The sequence below is a fragment of the Danio rerio genome, chromosome 22 (assembly GCF_049306965.1).
Source record: "Danio rerio strain Tuebingen ecotype United States chromosome 22, GRCz12tu, whole genome shotgun sequence".
NCBI lineage: Eukaryota > Metazoa > Chordata > Actinopteri > Cypriniformes > Danionidae > Danio > Danio rerio.
This window is the reverse complement of record NC_133197.1, coordinates 38885001-38902500: the sequence shown is the minus strand read 5'-3', so window position 1 is coordinate 38902500 and position 17500 is coordinate 38885001. Positions and strand designations below refer to the sequence as shown.

At 39.0% G+C, this 17500-nt stretch overlaps 1 protein-coding gene across 1 annotated transcript in view; it reads left to right on the top strand.

Moving 5' to 3' along the window:
- Positions 1-17500, top strand: part of map1sa (microtubule-associated protein 1Sa) — a 42364-nt gene that overhangs the window by 7848 nt on the left and 17016 nt on the right. The window contains exon 2 of the mRNA XM_021473552.3: positions 1477-1578. Coding sequence (XP_021329227.2) covers positions 1477-1578 — 102 coding nt within the window. The remainder of the gene's footprint in view (positions 1-1476; positions 1579-17500) is intronic.

Here is a 17500-nt window from a genome sequence, read left to right as displayed (position 1 = left end):
AACAAACACACACACACACACACACACACACACACACACACCCAAACACACACTTAAGCCCTTGCAACAGGGAGAGCTCGGGCTGAGCGGAGCAGAAAAACGGAAAAAAAAAAAACGAAAAAAAAGACACACTTTTCCCTTACTGAGAGCTCCTCTCAGCGCGAGCTCTCCCGGCTAAACACATATTGCGAGGGCTTAAACGGGCCAGTGATCGTAATGTCAAACAAAAAAAAAAAAGAAAGACAGCTGTGAAACATAACCAGCTTTGTCTTTTTGTAGGAAACACACTTTAGATCTTTTTAGGGTAAGAGGTTTTTGAGTTATTGCCGTCTGTAACTGAATGTCAGGAAAATCGAAAACAAAACCAACTTAACCGCGCTCATTTCTGGTGTCCCCCTGGATGTACAGCGCCCTTAGCATATGCCTCTACTACCTATGCCACGGGCCGGCCCTGAGTTGCCTGAGTGTTGTAAATACTGGCGCTCACCTCCCTCGCGACAGAGCGCATAGGAGATCAATGACGTCAGTACATAATAACCGGTTATGATTATTACTGAACCGATACAGAATTGTCCGCGTCTGCATCATTACACTTCATTACACACGTGCTCTGATTTAAAACACTTTAAACATGTGAAAGTTACTCTTGATCACATTTGATGATTGATGATCCTAGCGAATTGAACAGAGCTTTTATTCCCGGTTGCTTTGCGCACGTCTGGTCTTGTTGACATGATTATACACGTGACTACCGGGACATGCTACGCAAAGCTGTCAATCAATTCGGTGGGCGGGGGGAGCGCACTCCTACGTCAAGTTGCGGTCGGTCTGAAAACCAATCCAATTGGTCCAACGTTATGTTGTTAAATTGACAAAAATAGAACTGTGTGTGTTTATATCACCCCAATATGACGGTCTGTACACTACAATACAATATGATAGTCTATACCAACATGTATGTCTGTCCAAACAGCTTGAAAAGTAGATGTTTCACCATAGGTGCCCTTTATACTCTAAAACTGGTGTATTTCACTGAACTTGAGCTGTCATTTTGAGGAGAAACATGGAGTTATTGCTGTGAAAGGGTTTTTCTTTTTTAACAAGGCAGCGGTAAAACAAGTTCGTCTTATTTTGGCTCAGTGGAAAAAAAAGCCTTTTTCAGTTTCTGCCTCTTTTTGTGTTATTTAAGTCTGAAAGACAAAAAAAAGTTTGACTTCAGCTTCTTACATGGTTATGAAATGCACGTCTGAAAAAGAAAGCCACGTGGACTCTTATTTTTTTTTCTCACACAGACCCTGAAATATGCGGTTTACACGCTCATTTCTTTGGAAAAATCTCCTGGCGGATTATAAATGCTGGCGTTTTGTTAGGGAAAGAGCTGAATGTCAGTATCTTCTTCTTCTTCTGTGGTCAGTGAATGTGCCGCATGAATAATTGACCTTTGCTTGTTGACTAGTCTGGTTTATCTGTGTGTAGGTTTACGCTCATGGGACGTGGACTCGAGCGCCTGCAACATTGATGAACAGCTCAAACTCTTTATTTCGAGACACTCCGCTTTCTTCTCTGAAGACCTCAAAGGTAAGCAACAAAAAGTCTCTGACTTATTATTAAGTGTCTGACTGAATTATGAGTTCTACTGTTGATATTTCCCCCCATTTCTGTTTAACAGAGGGATTTTTTTTCAACTCATTTCTAATCATAATAGTTTTAATAACTAATTTCTAATAACAGTAAATAATATTTGATTAGATATCATTCAAGATACTAGTATTCAGCTTAAAGTGACTTTTAAAGGCTTAACTAGGTTAATTAGCCAAGTCATTGTAAAAAATATCGCTAATAATTTTGACCTTAAAATTACTTTTAAAAAAATTAAAAACTGCTTTTATTTTAGTCAAAATAAAACAAATAAGAGTTTCTCCAGGAGAAAAAATATTATCAGACATACTGTGAAAATTTCCTTGCTCTGTTCAACATCATTTGGGAAATATTTAAAAAAGAAAATTCACAGAATGGCGAATAATTTTGACTTCAACTGTATTTAATTAAATGCATTTAAATTTATAGTGAACACAAACTCCTATGATGTGTTCACAACAGATCCTGATGTCATTACCATGTTAAGTCCATGCAAAGATGCGATAGACCAGCGGTTGCAAACAGGGGGAAGTCCCAGCCCACAATGGGGCCTCAGTGAGCTCTGTGGGGGGTCGCGTCATATTTAAAAAAGTTCTTAGCAATAAACTATTAGGGGAATGATCATGTTGCCTTACTTCACTTTATCCCCTAGCTCAGTGGATCCTAAATCAGCAGTTTTAAAACGCATACGTTTTCCGTCCACACTACACCAGAGTTTTTGAGCGCCGAAAACGAAGCTTTTTGAAAACCTTGAAGAGGCCGTTTTCATTTTAAAACACTGCTGCTTCGTCTCTGTGTGGATGGGGGAAAATGAAGACATCTGAAAACAGAGGCGGGGCTGCAGACATGCACCTCTCTGATTGGGGCTTTTCCCTCAATATTAAGTAGCCTACACACAGTTCAGTCCTGCATCCTCTCCTTGTAAGTTCAGACTTTGCAACTTTGATATGGAAAACAAACTCCCGAGGACACATCTGGTAAATCTTTAAAGGGAACAGTGTACTTTATAACCTCATTCTAGTCATGTTGAAGCTGTTTTTTTTTTGTTTTGTTTTTATCCCCAAATACTGACTCAAAGTTTCTGCAAAGCAATGCAAAGTTTCAGGAGAAAACGATTTTCCTAGTAACATTACAAGTTTTGCAAACAAATCCAAAGTTACTTGAGAAAATATGAAACTTCTGAATAATTAACTACACTATTATTTTAACCCTTTAACTTCCTCTCATAAGAAATGCGTGTTTGATCCTTGTCTTAGGTTAAATTGTGTTCCTGACACCACTACAAGCTAATTTTGAGTTTTAAAAAAATATAATCCATTAACATTATTAGAGGTGTGAACCTATAGTGGTCTCACGATTCGGTTACGGTTATGCCATCGATTTGGTTCATATCGATATTTCGGTGCATCACGGTGCATTGACAATACTTTCCATACACAGTGTTATATTTTGGTGTAGTGGGAGGGGGGCTGTGTGTATAAGCACACACACACACACATATAGACACACAGCATCACGCTGTCTCTCATTCACACACATACACAAACGTAGACCGCACCAAACAAATAAACACGCGTGTGCTTGCTCGCTCAGGAGCGATATTGTGAGACCGCCCACTTCTGTTCAAGTTACACCAGAGTTACCGACCGCTCCCGGTTAACCGGTTATGATTATTACTGTACCGATACCGAATTGTCCACGTCTGCATTGCAGTGCACCGAAAAAACAGTTAATTTTGACACCCCTAAACAATAGTTTAAGCAGGCAGTTATGATACCTATTAAAGACTTAATAAAGAAACACTTTTAAAGAGGGGTGTCAAAATTAATTGATTTTTCAGTGAACTGCGATACAGACGCAGACAGTTCAGTAATAGATCATAACCAGTTATTATGCACTGACGTAATTTATGTCATATTCGATATATTACGACAGAATATTATGGTGAGGGAAGTGAGGGCGAGTAATTAAAATGCTCCAGCTGCTTAAAAGAAAACAGAAAACTTAAGAATAAAGGGGATACTGCTCTTTCTTGGAAACTCTACTCACTAGACATTATTGGTTCGGAATATTCCACAGCCAAAATAAATGGCGCCAGCTAGAAAACTGAACAGTTCTGGTCAAATATGAGAGAGAGTGCGTATCAGACTCGTTTCATTCCTGATTTTGTACCTAATTTCTCTTTTTGGGTGGATCTCTGGCTTTTGTTGTATATAGTAATTATTCCAGTCTATACTTCAGAATCTAAAATGTTCAATATATAAAGAATTAAATAGATTTATTAAATAGATATTAAGCTGTTTTGAATTGATCTACCATGAATCAGCAAAAATGGAAAAAGCCACATGATTGCGCTCAAACTAGGGAAAAGTCCCTGCCGCTCAGACTGAAGCAAACCGTAGAAAAACAACAGCTGACCCAACAGCTGAAACTACCCAGATATAAAGCATCTTCACCATTTGCTGCCTGTGGAGATGCTGTCTTCTGTATTGTTGGGCCTGAATGAGCTATCTCAAAGACACTGTGTGGATTAGTTTGAGCTAGAGTTTAGGAGTATGACAGTATATTATCAGTACATTAAAGGTACACATTGGTACATATTTTAAGAGGAACACTTTTGTAGTTTTTAGTTTCTAATATGTACCCTTGAGGTAATAAAATAGACCTTTTAGGTACAAATTTGTACCTTTTGAAAAGGTACCACCCCAGTGACAGCTCGCGTCCCTTTATTTCTGAGAGTGCACAGCCCCCTTGAATTTTTAAATATTTTCCAAATGATGTTTACCAGAGCAAGGAAATTTTCACAGTATGTCTGATAATATTTTTTCTTCTGGAGAAAGTCTTATTTGTTGTATTTCGGCTAGAATAAAAGCAGTTTTTAATTTTTTAATAAACATTTTAAGGTCAAAATTATTATACCCTTTAAGCTATTTTTTCAATCGTCTACAGAACAAACCATCGTTATGCAATAACTTGCCTAGTTACCCTAACCTGCCTAGTTAACCTAATTAACCTAGTTAAGCCTTTAAATGTCACTTTAAGCTGTATAGAAGTGTCTTGAAAAATATCTAGTCAAATATTATTTACTGTCATCATGACAAAGATAAATTAAATCAGTTATTAGAAATGAGTTATTGAAACTATTATGATTAGAAATGTGTTGCACAACAAAATCTTCTCTCCGTTAAACAGAAATTGGGGAAAAAAAATAAACAGGGGGCTAATAATTCTGACTTCAACTGTATATGCACTGCAACATTAGTCTGTGCAATTAAAAAAAAACATTGATTAAGATAAAACGATTATCGTACATATCCCGTCCCCTTTACAGAGCTACGCATTCGCTCCACTGCAAAGTTCAGTTTCACATGAACATTAGTAAAAGCCTGTTCTGTAACGTGACTATAGCCGCATAGAACATGCTTCATTTATTGATGTGCATCACCAAAACTTTTTAGTCTCAGATGGCCCACTGATTATTATTTTAAATAATCATTATTACAATTATGACCAAAATAATCATGATTATGCAACCCGGGCTCCATGTGGAAACATAGCCCCGTGTACGTTTCTGGAGACCGCAAAATCCGTCCCAGGAGGTACGTATTCGAGCAGTTTTTGTTTTCGCGAATCCGCGAGAGGCCGATGTGCGCTCTTATTCGCGTCTCGGACGCCTCTCGGGAGTGCGCGCCGTTCGCGTCTGCGCTGTTCTTGCGTGAAAAGCCATCAGCGGCCGTCCGACTGACTAGCTGAACGATCGGCCGAGGTTGTGATTGGGTTGTGATTATGACTTGACCCCCCCCCCCCCCCCCCCCATACCCCCCCCCCCCCCCCCCCCCCAACTGCTCTTACATTTCGTCAGCTATTACATTGCTCCCTTCAGTTTCATCTGCAATTTCACCCCCTCATCCCCCCTCAATTAAGTGCACACAGCATGCCATATCATCTGATAATTGTAGGAAATAATTCCAAAAGGCTATTGACTGTGTAAAGCCACATAAAACAACACACAAATACGATGTATAAGCTGAGTTCAGCTGCTAATCAGCCGGAATGACATGACGGCAACCAGCAAGACCTAGCTGTCACTCAAGTGGCCACGCCCTTAATTATGCAGACTTAATATAACTTAATAAAAAGAAAAACAGATGAGTTATAAATAAATTCACCCCCTCACAGTTGTCTTGAAGGGTAATATTAGCTATATACACCAAAACTGACTTTTGTACCAGGCTGTAAACATGTTTTTATCAGCTGTAAAATTGGCCAGTTTAGCTTTGCAGTCAGTAAATGTCTGGAGTTTCTAGAGCCAGCCCTCAAAGGCCAGTCGATGAATTGCAGTTATAGTTTACTTCCGTATTGGCTTCAAGAGGGAGAGCGGAGGTTGCCGCTTGGACTTTTCCCATAATCAAGCATTCCTACCGCAACATTTAAATAAGTAGGTGTGGCCAACTGGCATGCAGTGTGCTGATTGGAGCATTTGTAGTAAGATCAGGTCAGCAATCTGAATCTTTTTCCAGTGATTTCCATTAACTGTTATGCATTACCAGCTTATAACTGTGAATGTGAGTACAGAATAACGCTGTGTACAATATCCCTCAAAGTTAAACAGCCATTTATGTAGCGCTACATTTATGCGGACTAATACCCTCTCCCAGGTTCTAATGTCCATCTGGTAACACCACTGATTCACATTGGACTAGGAAAATTTAAGTAAACAAATAACATGAAGTTCTGTCCTAAAATGCTTAGCCTTGTTTGATATATTAGTCAGGGTATATAAAAAGCATTGATTTATTGGCTGTGACACCAATTATGCATGTTTGCTCTATTAATCTCTTTAGTTTAGTTGTTCAGAAGTGTCTGCATGGAAATGAATGCTCTATAATGGGTTAATAATAGAGATTGCTTATATATTTCACAAGGAATTACACAGAAATGGAAAGCAACACACAGTGAATTTAACGTGAAATTAGATTTTCCTGCGTGAAATAGTATTTCCTGGTGAAACATTGTCTAATAATGTAACTCTGCTTCTGGAGTTTGGAGTCTTGGTGGAAGTTACAGCACGTCAAGCTTTAGTTATACATAATCTGAATGATTTATCATGAACATTCCTCTCTGAATGTTTTTTTTTTTTCCGGTTTAATGGAGTAAATGTTAGGTAAATCGATCGTTCACAAATAACCTATATTATTAAATATCAAAACTAGTACCAATTAACTGGTAATTAAATGACACAAAACTCGCTTACTAATTTTTTACTTTTTCAGAGGAATTTCCATTACATTAAGGGGAAGCTATTTTGCACAAATCACTTCTATAAGGGGATTAAGCAAAGTAGGTTGACAGCAGTGTGTCAATATAACCAGCTTCTAATAGCAAACATTATTTAACTATATTATTTATAATCACACTTGATTTAAACAGTCTGCAGAAACACTTTGATTGACATTCTCCCTTTGTACGTATTATCAAAGGGGAAAAGCCCCGCCCACTAGTGACCATCTCTCCCTCATTAGCATAAACAGGTCTGAGTGAGAAGCAGCCGTCCGCCATTAGAGTTTTGAATCTGTCACTATGTCAACACACCGGCATTTGTAGCTCCGTCCTCTTCTGAAAAGAGCACAATCTCATTTGAATTTAAAGCGACAGTCACTAAAACGCCACAATTAGGATCGAAGCCTAAAAGGGTCAGTTTCAGAGAGTTATTAAACATTATTTGTGTGGTATTTTGAGCTGAGACTTCACATACACACTCATAGGGACATCAGAGACTTGTTTTACATCTTGTAAGAAAGGTCACCTTTAGGGATGCTCACATTAACCGATTAACCGTTAACTGAAAGGATGCATTTTTAACCGATTAATGGTATCAGTTAAATGGTTAAAAAATCGTGATTCGACCCTACAGAAGTCTTCACATCAACATTGACTCCTTCGAATGGCGTTAAAAGTAGGGGTGTCACGATTTCGATTTTTAATCGAAATCGATTGAAAGTTATGCTCAATTTCGATTATCGAATCAAAAAATAGAATCGTCGATGCTGCCACGCCCCCATGTCACATCAGCTTGGCTTGCCAAGCGGGGAAAAAACAGGCTTGTTGAAGTGCTTGTTAAACTGCAGAAGCAGGAGACCCGTCGACAGAGCTTAAACCCTCTCCTCTTTCAATGAAGTCGCCGGTGTGGAAGCATTTTGGATTTCCAGTGAGTTATGTTGACAACGTTCGTGTTGTCGACAAAAAAACACAGTTCTGCAAGCTCTGCTATGTACGTATTACGTACAGTTTGTCCGATAGACAACACCGGCATCGTGATCCTCCGCCCGCCCTCGTTGCAAATCCGCTCGCTAAAAGTTCACACTCAGGCCCTGTTTACACTGTCTTTGTTTTTAAATGGCATTTTAGAACGACAATAATTTGACATCCACAGTGGCGTGTAGCATTACTGAGCAGCCCTCCTTCCTCTCTACCTCTGAAAATGCACATCACGTGACCACACAGACACAGACGCACACAGCCATGCGCTCGAGACAGCAGGTCCAGGCAGTCAGAGGACTGCTTCAATTTTTCACTCACTTATACTTACTTACTTAGCGAACACCTCAGATACTGTTGGCTGGTTCCTGTTGCCTGTGCGTCTTTTTTACCGACGCCATTATAACGACACAGATCACTGCCTATTCACGAGTCCCGCAGAAAAAGTGATTGACAGGTGGTAATTATGCGTGTATCTTGCCTTTATTCATTTACTGTATGATTTGTTTATGGGTAAAACAAAGACCATCCAGGTCAGGTAGTTTAAACGGTAGGCTACAGATAATTAATTGGTCATTAATTAATTAATTATTCATAATCGAAAATCGAATCGTGCCTTCAGAATCGAAAATGTAATCGAATCGAGAATTTGGAGGATCGTGACACCCTTAGTTAAAAGTGTCACATACTGTATTTATAAGGTATAATTCACCCAGAAATGTCATTTCTGTCTTCATGTTATAATGTATTCACGGTCGCGAAATCGCACGTGAGCTGAAGCACTGTTTATTTACTGCCGAGAATGCGCGCATGCACGCAAATGACGCTTAGTTTAGTAAACACAACCTGCATATGCTGTGAATGACAGGTAATGAAGTTGTAAATACCGTTATATAATTATTTAATATTAATCTGACCAGTTAACCGTTAATATTTGGTTAACGAGCTACGGTTGTCTGTTGGGAAAACTAACCAAAAAGAGCATCTCTAGTCACCTTTAGTACCTATTTTGTAGCTCATCACACCCAACACTGAGACATGAGTTTACTGATATGAAGTCAGACTCTTCAGATTAGATTTGTTTCCTAGATGCAGCAATGCATGAAAACTGAAGTGAACTTGAACTTTCCCTGCGGCTCAGACTGTTCTCTTTATGATCGTCACTTCATAGACGAGTCTCTCAGTGAACAACACAGCCTTTCACTGCGGCTCAAGAGCATACACACACTTATCTGCAGGATTCATACTTCTTTGGGTGTTTTTAGATCACAGGAGCTCCGGCTCTTGTTGTTTTGGTTCGTCCTGGACAATGGATCCACTGTTTGAGCGATGGAGAAAAGCAAGGTTGAGGATGATTGGGAGAAAACCATCACATCCCCTGTCTGTCTGGTGAACTGAGTTATAATTTGAATCTGAATCTGTTTTTCAAAGGTTATTAAAGCGTACGATGAAATGATTTCGTTGCATTGAGTTGCTTTGTTTCACATGACTCTCACAAGTTATAAAACAATGTGACGTCTGAATGTGTTGGATTGATTTTGTGTGTGACGAATAAAGTAGTTCGTTAAGGTCTTGGCACACTGAAGTCCCAATTTTTTGTGTGCCTTTTTTTTTCGTATTCATATGCTAAAAATCATCATGTAAACAAAATGGGTAGACTGCCCGCGACGTGTCTGAAGAGGGATCGAGGGTGAGAAGGGTGTGTGACTTATTTGAGGACCGGGAGTGAGACGCGCGATTTCCTTCCTCTTCCGGGAGACTTGGGATGTCTGAATATCACTATTAACAACTATAGTGAGACGTGATCCAGCGGTACATCCTTGATAAAGACTTGCACTGCTCTCTGTCTTCGGAACTTAGAGGAGCACGTGGCTGTGTGTGTGTGGCTCTGCCGTAAGCACCACTTGTGTCTCTGTGTGTGTGTGTGATCACGTGATTTCAGCATTTTCAGCGGACGGAGGGCTGTTCAGGAAATATCTAACAAATTAAAAATATTTATAAAACACAAGATGAAGAATAATTAAATAAATTGTTAAAAATAAATAAATGACTAAAATATCTAACAAAAAATAAAAAATAAAACAGAAGATACATAATAATTAAATAAATTGTTACAAAAATTACTAAAATATCTAACAAATAAAAAAATATATAAAACATAAAATGAAGAAAAGTTAAATAAATTGTTAAAAATAAAAAATGACTAAAATATATAACAAATAAAAAAATATATAAAAAATATTAGATGAAGAATAATGAAATAAATTGTTTTTAAAAATTCTAAAATATCTAAAAAAATAAAAATATATATTAAACATAAAATGAAGAATAATTAAATAAATCATTAAAAATAAAAAAACTATTAAAAATATCTAACAAATAAAAACATGTATAAAACATAAAATAAAGAAAAAGTCTATAAATGGATAAAAATAAATGACTAAAATATCTATCTATCTATCTATCTATATATATATATATATATATATATATATATATATATATATATATATATATATATATATATATATATATATATATATATATAATTAAGTAAATTGTTAAAAAATAAATGACTAAAATATCTAACAAATAAAAAATATGTATCACAAGATGAAGAAAAATTAAATAAATGGATAAAAAAAAGAAATTTGTTTAAAATAAAATAAATAAAACATTGACTAAAATATCTGACAAATGATAAAATATGAAACATAAGATTAAGAATCAATTCAATAATAAATAAAGACTGTAAAAGAAGATTGTGTAAGTTAAAATGTTGAAATGTGAACATTTCATAGCCCCCTCTTAGCACTAAACTTCCATCAAAGACCAAGAAATGGTTTAGATCAGTGTTTCTCAACCACGTTCGTGGAGGACCACTAGAACTGCATGTTTTGGATGTCTCCTTTGTCTCTGTTCACACCTATTACAGGTCCTTCAGTCTCTGCTAATGAGCTGATGGTCTAAATCAGGTGTGTTTTAAGGAGACATGGAACATGTGCAGAGCTGGTGGTCCTCCAGAAACGTGGTTGAGAAACACTGATTTAAACTGAAGTGATTTTTGATTATAATCGAGCAGCTCGGCACTGTGACTGCAGGACTCCTCGTAGAGTATGATTATACACACACGCTGCGCATCTGTGTTTTACTGTGTGTGTGTTTGCTTTCGGTCAGAGGTGTTTTCAGTCACCGTCATTTCCCGCACACACGCTGAATAATCCTGAGTAATCTCCGAGCAGCTGTTCAGGAGCGTTCAGCCAGATACACTGATCTCAGACCAGCTCTTTTGAGTTACTCCTGTCTGTGTGCGTCTGGATGTTCATTGGTGTCCAGAGAACCGACCAGGGGCCCATTTCAGAGAGGAGGTTAAGTGAAAACTTAATGTTCGAGTAGGCTAGATCAGTTGGTGTTTATGTGTGGAGTTTGCATGTTCTCCCTGCATTCGCGTGGGTTTCCTCCTGAGGCTCCAGTTTCCCCCACAGTCCAAAGACATGTGGTATAGGGGAATTGGGTGAGCTAAATTGTCCGTAGTGCATGCATGTGAATGAGAGTGTATGGGTGTTTCCCAGAGATGGAAGGGCATCCGCTGCGTAAAACATGCTGGATAAGTTGGTGGTTCATTCCGCAGTGGTGATCCTAGATTAATAAAGGGACTAAGCCGAAAAGAAAACGAATGAATGAGCATTTAATATCAGTTGTCATAAGCATGCATTATAAAGGGTCTTATGAACACCCCTTCAAGTAAAGTGCTACCAACTTATAAAATAAAAAAAACGGGATCCTCCCTGTCGTTTAATTGCAGTTTCCCATGATCTTCCCGACTCTGTGTTTATCAGTATATCTATATTTCAGCGTCAGGTAAAGCAGATTAAGCCCAGCTCCTCGGTTTACACGCCTGACAGAAAACAGGAGCAGGATCCCACCCTCATCCCGCAGTGTTTCTGAGGCCGATCCCGCATGAGCAGCGCCGGTGTTTCCAGACGCTGCTGTATTTCTGTTATCAGCTGTGTGTGTTTGTAGTGCAGAGCGGAGGAAGAGCTGTAATTACTGAGCAGAGATACCATCAGAAGCAGAGCAGGAATGTTTCACTGCAGTTTTAGTACTTCACAACAACAGCACAGCAAAAAGCTGAAGGTACTCCTTTCACATGGGAGTAAATCTAATTTAAAGGGCACCCATGGTGAAAAATCTACTTTTCAAGCTGTTTGGACAGACATGTGTGTTGGTATAGTGTATAGACCGTCATATTGGGCTGATATAAACACACACAGTCCTTTTTTTTCAATTTAGCAACATATAAACGGTGGACCAATTGGTTTTCAGAGCATCCTCAACTTGATGTAGGAGTGCGCTCCCCCCGCCCACCAATATTGATTGACAGCCGTGCATCACCATATCCTCTGTTTGTTGTTTCACGTCCGCCATTTTCAGCACGAGTCAAAGCGATGTCACTAAAGGAACACCCTTGCTCTATTTTTAGATGTAAGGCTTATTGGGCTCAACACAAGATCAACATTCACCGCATGATCGCTCTAATTGGAATTATTGGTTGTAACTTTAGGTAGGTTTGCAAACATGTGTACTTTTCATTGCGTCTACCTTAAACTTCAGTCAAAGTTAATTCAGTGTGCGTGGTTATTAGTCTCTGTGTACGAGCTCGGCACTTTAAACTAGCACACAGTTGGCTGTAAAACTAAACAAAGACAAATGATTGTGTACTCTGCTTGGTTTGTATCCTCTTACTCTTGCTCCTTCTCTCAGTCTGCCTGTCTGTTGCAAACACGAAACAGGAGAGCTCTTGGCTCCGCCCCCTTGTTACGTTGGGCGGGAAGCCGAAACTAGATTTCATGTGAAGCAACACGCCCCTAAAACAGCGAGCTGTGTACACGCCCCCAACATGACACTTAACACATTATAATAAAAACATCTGGGGCCTCATGTACGAAGACTTGTGTGGAAATCATACTAAAACATTGCGTACGCACAATGCTGTAAATGTGCGTACGCAGAAAAAATTCAGATGTATGAAACACTGCGTACGCCGAATCTCACGCATATTCTTTTGTACATCCGAATGAACGTGAAACTGAGCGCAACATGCACGAGCACAAAACTCCTCCCTGCCTCCTCCCCCGTATGAATATGCTAATGACTATGCTAATGGAAAAACCTAACGAAAAAGCAACGGCAAAAGCAAGCAAAAAGAGAAACTTTGAACAGAATGCGAATTGGAGGTGCTGCTTTCGGAGGTAGACCGGAGGAAAGCGGTGTTATTTGCAAGTTTGTTCTCTGGAATTAACAACAAAAGAAAAAAATAGAGAGTTTAGCTAATGCGGTTAACACAGTTGGGTCTGAACATCGCACTGAGTGAATTAAAAAAAAATAGTGTTATATATAGGTGTAAAATGTTGCAGCATCCGTAACAGTCTCAGTGGCGCAGCTCGTAAGACACATGTCAACATATTTTGACACGTTCGAGCATGAACTCGGTTCGAATCCAGTGTCTGATGAACTCTTTCTTCTTTTTTTTCCCCCGCTACATATCAGATTTTGCCAACTATTTATCACGAGAAAGACAAGTAGGAATCATTAATAAGTTTGTGCATCATATTTTATTTGCACATTTATTGAATGGAAATGTTTCTGATTCACGCATGCAAATTCATCTTCAGATAGTGTCTTTATAACAATGTGTGTGCAGTAGATCGCTCAGATTACATTGGGAAAACAGGCGACCGCTGCAAATTGTGCTTTAATGTTTAGCTGGTCAACTGTATGGTATGGAAACCTTATATATCTGCTAGATGAACCCGTCTCATACAGCTGCCATTGCAAGGCTCAGACACTTTGTAGAGAGGAATTTAACACAACCGCCTCTAGGAGTCGCCAATGGAAATAAAACAGACACGCACAAAAAATGTGCGTACGCCAGCCAGAAAGCTGCCGTGAAGCTACGCACATTCCCACGTTCAGTTCATCGTTAGTAAATCCAAACGTGAGCGATTCTGAGCGTGAAACCTGGCGTACGCAATGTTTTTGTGCGTACGCAGCGTTGATACATGACGCCCCTGAACTGTGTGTTGAACTGAACCTAAACTGGCCCACTCAGAACAACCATAATATTAATATTAAATCTTATAAAAGGGGTAAACTAGGTTAGGGATGCAACTATTAACCGGTTTCACTATTAACCGTGATTTAATTCGTCACGGTTAATTAATCATAAAGGCTTCTCAACACCATGTTTTTGCACAAAACAAAAATGCAGCAACACTGAACACTGAGTACACTCAGTACACTGAGACTAATAACCGCACACACTGGACTAACTATGACTGAGGCAGTTAATTAAGGCAAGCTCATTCAAGTTCGTTATTTCCAATATGAGGGACGCGCACGCCACCAATAAAAGCATCAATAATATCCACTCATTTCTATATAGTCAATTAAATTGACTTTTGAAATGGTAGCACTTATTTATTTAGGCCAAACTACAAAACCAAATATAAAATAACTTTAGTTTTAAACTAGACAGTAAAGTTCGTCGAGACAAACTTTGAGGCTGGCTTGACAAAGCCTGTTGGTAATAGTTTATTTAGTTTAAAAACAGTTTGAAAAAGTATAAGTAGCATGTTATTAGCATGATTTTAGCATAGATTAGCAAGTTATTAGCATGAATTAGCATCTTATTAGTACGATTCTAGCATGGATTAGCATGTTATTAGCATGATTCTAGCACGATTTAGCATGTTACTAGCATAATTCTAGCATGAATTAGTGTGTTATTAGCATGATTGTAGTAAAATTATCATGTTACTAGTGTTTTTCTAGCATGAAGTAGCATGTTATTAGCATGATTCTAGTATGAATTAGCATGTTATTAGCATGATTCTAGCATGAATAAGCATGTTACTAGCATGATTCTAGCATGAATTAGTATGTTACTAGCATGATTCTAATATGAATTAGCAAGATTCTAGTATGAATTAGCATGTTATTAGCATGATTCTAGTATGAGTTAGCATGTTATTAGCATGATTCTAGCATGAGTTAGCATGTTACTAGCATGATTTTAGCATAAATTAGCATGTTACTAGCATGATTCTAGGAAGAACTAGCATGTTACTAGCATGATTCCAGTATGAATTAGCATGTTATTAGCATGATTCTAGCATACATTAGCATGTTACTAGCATGATTCCAGTATGAATTAGCATGTTGTTAGCATGAGTCTAGTATGAATTAGCATGTCATTAGCATGATTCTAGTATGAATTAGCATGTTATTAGCATGATTCTAGCATGAATTAGCATGTTACTAGCAAGATTCCAGTATGAATTAGCATGTTATTAGCATGATTCTAGCATGAATTAGCATGTTACTAGCATGATTCCAGTATGAATTAGCATGTTACTAGCATGATTCTAGCATAAATTAGCATGTTACTAGCACGATTTTAGCATGAATTAGCATGATTCTAGCATGAAGTTAGCATGTTGTTAGCATGATTCTAGCATGAATTAGCATGTGCTAAGGTGTTGCTAGGTGGTTGCTAAGGTGTTGCTAGACGGTTGCTAGGGTGTCCTAAGTGGTTGTTAGGTGGTTGCTAAGGTGTTGCTAGGCGGTTGCTAGGGTGTTTTGAGTGGTTTCTAGGTGGTTGCTAAGGTGTTGCTAGGTGGTTGCTAAGGTGTCCTAAGAGGTTGCTAGATGGTTGCTAGGGTATTCTGAGTGGTTGCTAAGGCGTTGCTAGGTGGTTGCTATGGTGTCCTGAGTGGTTGCTAGGTGGTTGCTAAGATGTTGCTAGGTGGTTGCTAGGGTGTCCTGAGTGGTTGCTATGTGGTTGCTAAGGCGTTGCTAGGCAGTTGCTAGGGTGTTATGAGTGGTTGCTAGGTGGTTGCTAAGGTGTTGCTAGGCGGTTGCTAAGGTGTCCCAAGTGGTTGCTAGGTGGTTGCTAAGGTGTTGCTAGGTGGTTGCTAGGGTATTCTGAGTGGTTGCTAAGGCGTTGCTAGGCGGTTGCTAGGGTGTCCAGAGTGGTCGCTAGGCCCTTACTAAGGCATTACTAGGCCGTTGCTAGGTGGTTGCTAGGCGGTTGCTAGGGTAATTTGGGTGGTTGCTAGGCAGTTGCTAGGGTACCCTGGGTGGTTACTAGGCAAGCCCCACATACATGCTTGATAAAACATTTATACTTAGTAAGCATTTCTAGCAAGTTACAGTACTTGGCTAGTCAATATTAGCATGTAGCTAATCACTGCTAGGATGTGTAGCATATAGGAAGTTCCGTTTGCTAGCATGAGTCAAACGAGCCAATCTCCAAGTCTCTACGATGTTCCGATGCTGGGATATAGCTGTTGATGAATGGTTGTTAGGGTACTCTGTTTTGTTGCTATGGGCGAGGTTACAGAGTGAACTTGAATGTGGTTGGCTGTCTAAGTCAAATGAACCAACTCCCATGTCTCTATGACACTGCTATGCAAAGATATGCATCTTGGCTTATTTTAATGGAAGTCTATGGAATCAATTTGGGGGCGTGGCTTGTGAGCTTCATTATCATATTGAGATGCTCATTGGTTGTGTGAGTCAGATGAGCCATCCCCCAAGTCAATAGGACACTGCTAAGCAAAGATATGCATGTAGGCCAGTTATTAACATGAGTCTAGTATGAATTAGCATGTTACTAGCATGATTCTAGTACAAATTAGCATGTCATTAGCATGTTTCCAGTATGAGTTAGCATGTCATTAGCATGATTAGCATATGAGTAGCATGTTGCTAGCATGATTAGCATGTCATTAGCATGTTAGAATTATAAGCATTTAATAGCACAGCTAATTACAGTCTATAGGACAGTTGCTAGGGTGCAGTATGTGGTAGTTAGGGGTGTGGCTAGAAAGTTAAAAGGCCATCAGTGATTGGCTGCTGGCTAGACTGAGTTAAATGAGCTCAGCCATTAGTCTCTATGACAGTCTGATGCAGAGTTATGAGCTCACGAAGTTTGATCCCATGTTAAGTCAATGAGAGTCTTTTGTAATGGAAGTCTACGGGACAGTTGCTAGGGTGCAGTATGTGGTAGTTAGGGGTGTGGCTAGAAAGTTAAAAGCTCATCAGTTATTGGCAGTTTGGTAGTCTGAGTTAAATGAGCTCAGCCATTAGTCTGTAGGATAGTCTGATGCAGAGTTATGAGCTCACAAAGTTTGATCCCATGTTAAGTCAATGAGAGTCTTTTGAATAGAAGTCTATGGGACAGTTACTAGGGTCAAAAAGTGGTTGCTAGGGCGTGGCTAGAAAGTTTAAAGGTGATCAGTCATTGGCAGTTTGATAGTCTGAGTTAAATGAGCCCAGTTAGAAGTATGTGTGACAGTCTGACGCAGAGTTATGAGCTCACAAAGTTTGATCCAATGTTAAGCCTATGGGATTTTTCCGACAGTCCCGGGACGTTTTTCGGAAAACCGAAAGTCGGATCAGTCTGAGGAGATATAGCAACACGAGTCAGAATAGTTTGGAGGTCTGGAGCGAGTTTGGTGGTAATAGCTCAAAAGCTCTAGGAGGAGATAGAGTCAGAAATTTAGTCTCAGAAGAATAATAAAAAATATAATAATAAGTT